This window comes from Erpetoichthys calabaricus, chromosome 4 (genome assembly GCF_900747795.2).
Source record: "Erpetoichthys calabaricus chromosome 4, fErpCal1.3, whole genome shotgun sequence".
Lineage (NCBI taxonomy): Eukaryota > Metazoa > Chordata > Cladistia > Polypteriformes > Polypteridae > Erpetoichthys > Erpetoichthys calabaricus.
The window spans coordinates 102,291,988-102,296,296 of NC_041397.2; the positions used below are offsets into that span (position 1 = coordinate 102,291,988).

General features: G+C 37.1%; 1 protein-coding gene across 1 annotated transcript; it reads right to left on the reverse strand.

The window, feature by feature from the left end:
• Nucleotides 1-329: 329 nt before the first annotated feature.
• Nucleotides 330-1,535, reverse strand: LOC114651115 (piggyBac transposable element-derived protein 3-like). The gene has a single exon (XM_028801072.1). It carries the CDS (start codon nt 1,533-1,535, stop codon nt 330-332), a length of 1,206 nt encoding a protein of 401 aa, XP_028656905.1.
• Between the last annotated feature and the right edge of the window lie 2,774 nt (nt 1,536-4,309).

The window sequence follows — 4,309 nt, forward strand, 5'->3', positions numbered from 1 at the left end:
TTTTCTAAAGGTTCCCATAACACCAACAAGCAGTTGACTTTGTTTTTTTGTTTTCCAGGTTTACAGTGATGATTGTTTTATTAACACCACAAGTTCATTTATAATACTTATAATAAATTTGAACAAGAGCTCTCTTCCCAGTGAATGCTTATGCATGTTAGATTTAACCTATTAACTGCCAAATTTTTTTCCGAATATTTTCGCTTTATTGTTATAGATTAACATCTGCTTAATAAGGAAAACATACATTTTGAATCTCAACATTTGTACTTTTTTCAAAATTTCAAAATTTTGGCCCATCCCCAAATGGGGATCATGACACATGCTACCTAGTTTTGGTGCCATACTGGAAAACACTCAACATGTAGTTCAACATTACATTTGCAGCACTGTTTTCTTGCGTTAGTCTTACACACTGCACACTTCCTTTGTTTGCCCATTTCTGTGCATTCAATGTAGTGACCAGTTCCAGAGGTTCTGATATCAACAGGAACATGACTCTTGGCTGGTTTGGAGAAGGATTTCCTCCCAGCCTTTTTTGGGTCAGATATTCGTGAAGAAAGAGCAAGATATGCCCTGGCAACATATGTTCTGAAATCCAAGAGAGGAATTGCACCATTTGCAAGACAATATAGTGCATGGGAATTCACCAATGCTACATCAATAGCATTGGTCAGCAAAGGGAAATACCACTTTTTCCCCCTGACTTTGATTCTGTATTTTTGGACGTTCCGATCCATCTTATCAACCCCACCCATGTGTCTGTTATATTCTGTGATCAATTTGGGTTGGGGGACTTGTATCTCTCTCTTGTTTTTCCTGCTCCATCGGTTCACCTGTGACATAGGATCAATGGGTTCATGGTTGCTTAGTAGCTTTACACAGCTGTTGTCATTCCAAATCACACCCAAAATTTCATTCTCAGAATCAAATCTGTAGTCGCATTTACCTCTTTCTTTTTTCTTCATTTCCTTGTCAGGCGCAATAGGGCACTTGTTCATTCTGTTGAATCGAGCAGTCCCTGTTGCCCTGACATCAATATCTTTCAAATATTTCATCAAGGAGAATCCGGTAAAGAAATCGTCAAAATAAATTTTGTGAGCATATGGTGTCTCTAAAATCGAAATCATTTTCAAAACAACAGATGCCCCAAGTCCGGACATGCCTGCATCATCATCACTGCCTGTAGCCTTGCCTTCGTACACCTGCATCTGGTAACAATAGCCTGTTTGTGAGCAGCAAATCGCCCATTGTTTGAATCCAAATCTTACAGGCTTACCACGCATAAACTGCTTGAGGTAATGGTTTCTGAAATATCTGACCATTCGTTCATCAATGTTCAAACTTTCAGAGAAGACACCAAATTGCTGAAAGTTTTCGTTTAGTTTGTCAATCAATGGGCAAATCTTGAAGAGCTTGTCCCTTTCATTTTCTGGGATCCCTTCCAGGTAAGAATTGTCAGTAATATGGAGGTAGCGTTTTATTTCCAGATATTTGTTTCGACTCATACATTTTCTCACACTTTGAACATCCATATCTTCATCTTCACACCAGTACAATTGTTCTTGAGGAAGAGAATGGTACCCAGTGAAGAGAAGAATGCCAATAAACTTTCTAATACAATCATTTGAAAGGGACAATTGATGGACGTTTTTTTGTGTAGCGTATGTTACAGTCTGCCGGACAATATCTGTGATAATCGCGTCATCAAATAGCTTCTCAAAACACTGCACAGGGCTTTTCCCCCTGAGTAAGTTGATGAGATCACACCTTCTTTTTTCCACAACATCACAGTTTGGGTAGCTTTAAGAATAAATTGGTTGTCTCTTCTTCCACTTTGGATTCAAAGGTACCACTCTCCTTTTGGCAGGTGGGAGGCCTGTATCATTTGTACCGGTGCTTGTTGATGGTGACGCGATGGCCACTGTAACATGATCATCCTCCCTTGCTGCGCGATGAATTTCAACAGGTCCAGGAACATCTGCCGGTTCATCATCATCAATAATGTTGTCATCAATATCTTCGTTGTCTGACACTTCACCAACTCGTTCTGGAGGAAGTTCCACAATATCTATAGGGCCATTGTCATCATCATCTTCATCAGAACTTAGAAATGCATCGTCATTTATAATATCATCAATTTCTTTCAAAGAAAGAACCCTGTGCCGCGCCATTTCCTGTAAAACGCAAGTACAAAATATTTAGTGAAATTCCAGTCAGTATCAGATGTGAGCCCCAAATGGGGATCGAGATATTTGGTTCTATTGTGCCCATCAAAACTATATAATGTATTGAAAAGTGTGATTACAGTACTAAACACTTACCAATCATCACGACAAACCATCAAGAATAAAAAGGAGCCTCTTGGATAAACACTTGTTCTGCTGTAAAAACCGGCGTTCTACTCATGCGACGAAATAGCTGCCCCGACCGGAAGAATGATCTCGTGTGGGAAGCCAACCATGTGCACGAGCTAAATTTAGCATCCGCAGCACAGACACAAACCTGATTAGTCATGCGCACATCGTTGTTTCCTAAATAGATAGCAGGTGGCGTCACTAGACGGTTTAAAGTACATGATCCCCAAATGGGGATCGTGGCAGTTAATGGGTTTTAACTTGATCTATTTTCATTAATTGTGCTAGAACAGTCAAAATATTTAGCAGTAACTGTCTCAAGGAAATAAAGGTATGTTTAAACTTACTTTTGACAATTTGATAGGAAGTATTAAACACGTTGTTAATAGATGGTCATATCTCCATCTCACTTTGTCAAAATAAATATTCTCCCAAAGCCTTCATCTTTCTTTCATACAATCCCTGTATGTATGTACAAGTGTTTTTCTAAGGTTAGAATCAGTTGTAATTTTTGTTTATTTGGAATTCAGCATTTTTACTTATTAAAAAAACTATGTTTATCATCACTTAAAGAAAAGGGTAGTATAGCGTTACCTCATTTTCTGCTCTTTTACAGGGCTACAAATATACAATCATAGCCTTTGGCAAGAGTCAGAAGTCAGTGAAACCTACCACTACTTAGCTATCCAGATATATTAAATTGAGCTCAAAATCCTATTTATATAACTTGCTAGGTATTCCAGTCAAAATTCTAATTACCTGCAATCTACTAGCAATTCCATGGTCTACTAGTTATTTAAAATTTGGCCCGAATTTAGGATATATATTTAAGGCAAGGCCACTTTTACCAGCTACACCTGTATATAATGATATATATTTTAACCTTCTTTACTCTATTTAGTTTTCAGAATATGGAAATCCTTAGGCCTCCAGCCTCCTTCTTTATATAGGAAACGTTTATGGTTCCTTTAAATGGCAATGTCATAAATATATCCCAGAAGCTCACCGTTTTTCTATATACAAGTTTGAATGTTAGTAAAAGTATATGCCCAATTTTCATCAATATCCACAAATCTTTATTCCCAAAACAACACAGGTAATTTCTGAAGAGAATAAAGGTAGTATTTCTAGGTGTTAATCAACAAGTTTTAAGGAATCCAGTCCTATACAATTTCAGAGGACAATGGCTAGAAAGATCTTTCTATTATAAATAATTTCAGATAAGAAATTGAACACAGCTATTCAGAAAATACATTCTTCAGTTTGTGCAAAGCACACCATAACTCAGCTAAGACGTGTACAAAGGACACATTTATCTAATGTAAAACTGCATAAAATGTATTCAGGACAAGATTCAAATTCTGAGTGCTGTCAACAGCTGCCTCACTAGGTCATAGATTTTGGGAATGCACTACACTCAGACCATGTAAAACCATTCCCATATGGTGTCCATTTTAGAACATTGTCACTTTTAATTTCTCCGGTCATTAATATCAGTATTACTCCATATCATGCATTCCTAGTTACCCATAACTCATCATTTATAACTGACTACTCACTTGCAGCTCATCACACATAACTGGTCACTATTTGGTAATCACTCAAAATTTTTCATTACTCACTTGTCAAGCACCACTCCTCATATCTCACTTTTTGCTCATCATGTATCACTCATCACTGCTTGTTTGTTATTCATCACATTTCTTGTTTCACTCTGTTTTTAATAGAGCCAATCAGTGGTATGTGTGATGGCAGAAGGCATGCAGAATGCAGAGTAATAACATATTAACACTGCTTTGGTTTATTGAAATATCAATCAAATACCTTCTCTTTGTTTCAACTGCAATACTCAGAGGAAAAATGGCACATATGTTAGGAAAAACAAATATAATTTACCAGTTTGTAAAAGCAGAACTACAAATCACAACTAGTACATTCAATTAGCTCATTGT

Bases quoted from the DNA above. Each gene is read 5' to 3' on its own strand.
- LOC114651115 (XM_028801072.1), bottom strand. From the start codon at position 1,535: ATGGATGTTCAAAGTGTGAGAAAATGTATGAGTCGAAACAAATATCTG.